The following is a 375-nucleotide window of genomic DNA, read 5'->3' on the forward strand; positions in this document are numbered from 1 at the left end:
GGGTGACCCTGTGAGCCCCCCGTGCACTCCTCACCTGCCAGGTTTTCGTGCACCGCCTTCATCTCCACTTGGGCGCGGGAAAATGCCTCTTCAATGGCGCGGTTCTTCTCCTCCTCCATGGCCTGCATCTCCTCCAGCATCTGTCCATGGGCTCGCTCCAGCTCGGCCTCGTACATCATGATCTGGGAGAGGAGCAGGGGGGTAACACTGAGCCAGTGACCACCTGCTGCTGCACTGCATCACCCGGCGGGTACCATGCAGGCAGGAACCACGGTGGAGCAGGACGGGGTGATTCCTGATTTACACCCGTTGCACTCGGACCTGAGCTCGGAGCTGAGCCGCCGTCTTTTGGGAGCTCTGAAGCTGCTGCTCCAT

At 61.6% G+C, this 375-nt stretch overlaps 1 protein-coding gene across 1 annotated transcript in view; it reads right to left on the minus strand.

Moving 5' to 3' along the window:
* KIFC3 (kinesin family member C3) overlaps window positions 1–375 on the minus strand; it is a gene marked incomplete at both ends in the record, with an annotated part of 3,789 nt that overhangs the window by 2,337 nt on the left and 1,077 nt on the right. Inside the window, 2 exons of the mRNA XM_029086902.1 lie at window positions 35–182; window positions 322–375. The exon at window positions 322–375 is cut by the window's right edge and continues 7 nt beyond it. Coding sequence (XP_028942735.1) covers window positions 35–182; window positions 322–375 — 202 coding nt within the window. The remainder of the gene's footprint in view (window positions 1–34; window positions 183–321) is intronic.

The sequence above is a fragment of the Antrostomus carolinensis genome, unplaced genomic scaffold (assembly GCF_000700745.2).
Source record: "Antrostomus carolinensis isolate BGI_N321 unplaced genomic scaffold, ASM70074v2 scaffold44689, whole genome shotgun sequence".
Lineage (NCBI taxonomy): Eukaryota > Metazoa > Chordata > Aves > Caprimulgiformes > Caprimulgidae > Antrostomus > Antrostomus carolinensis.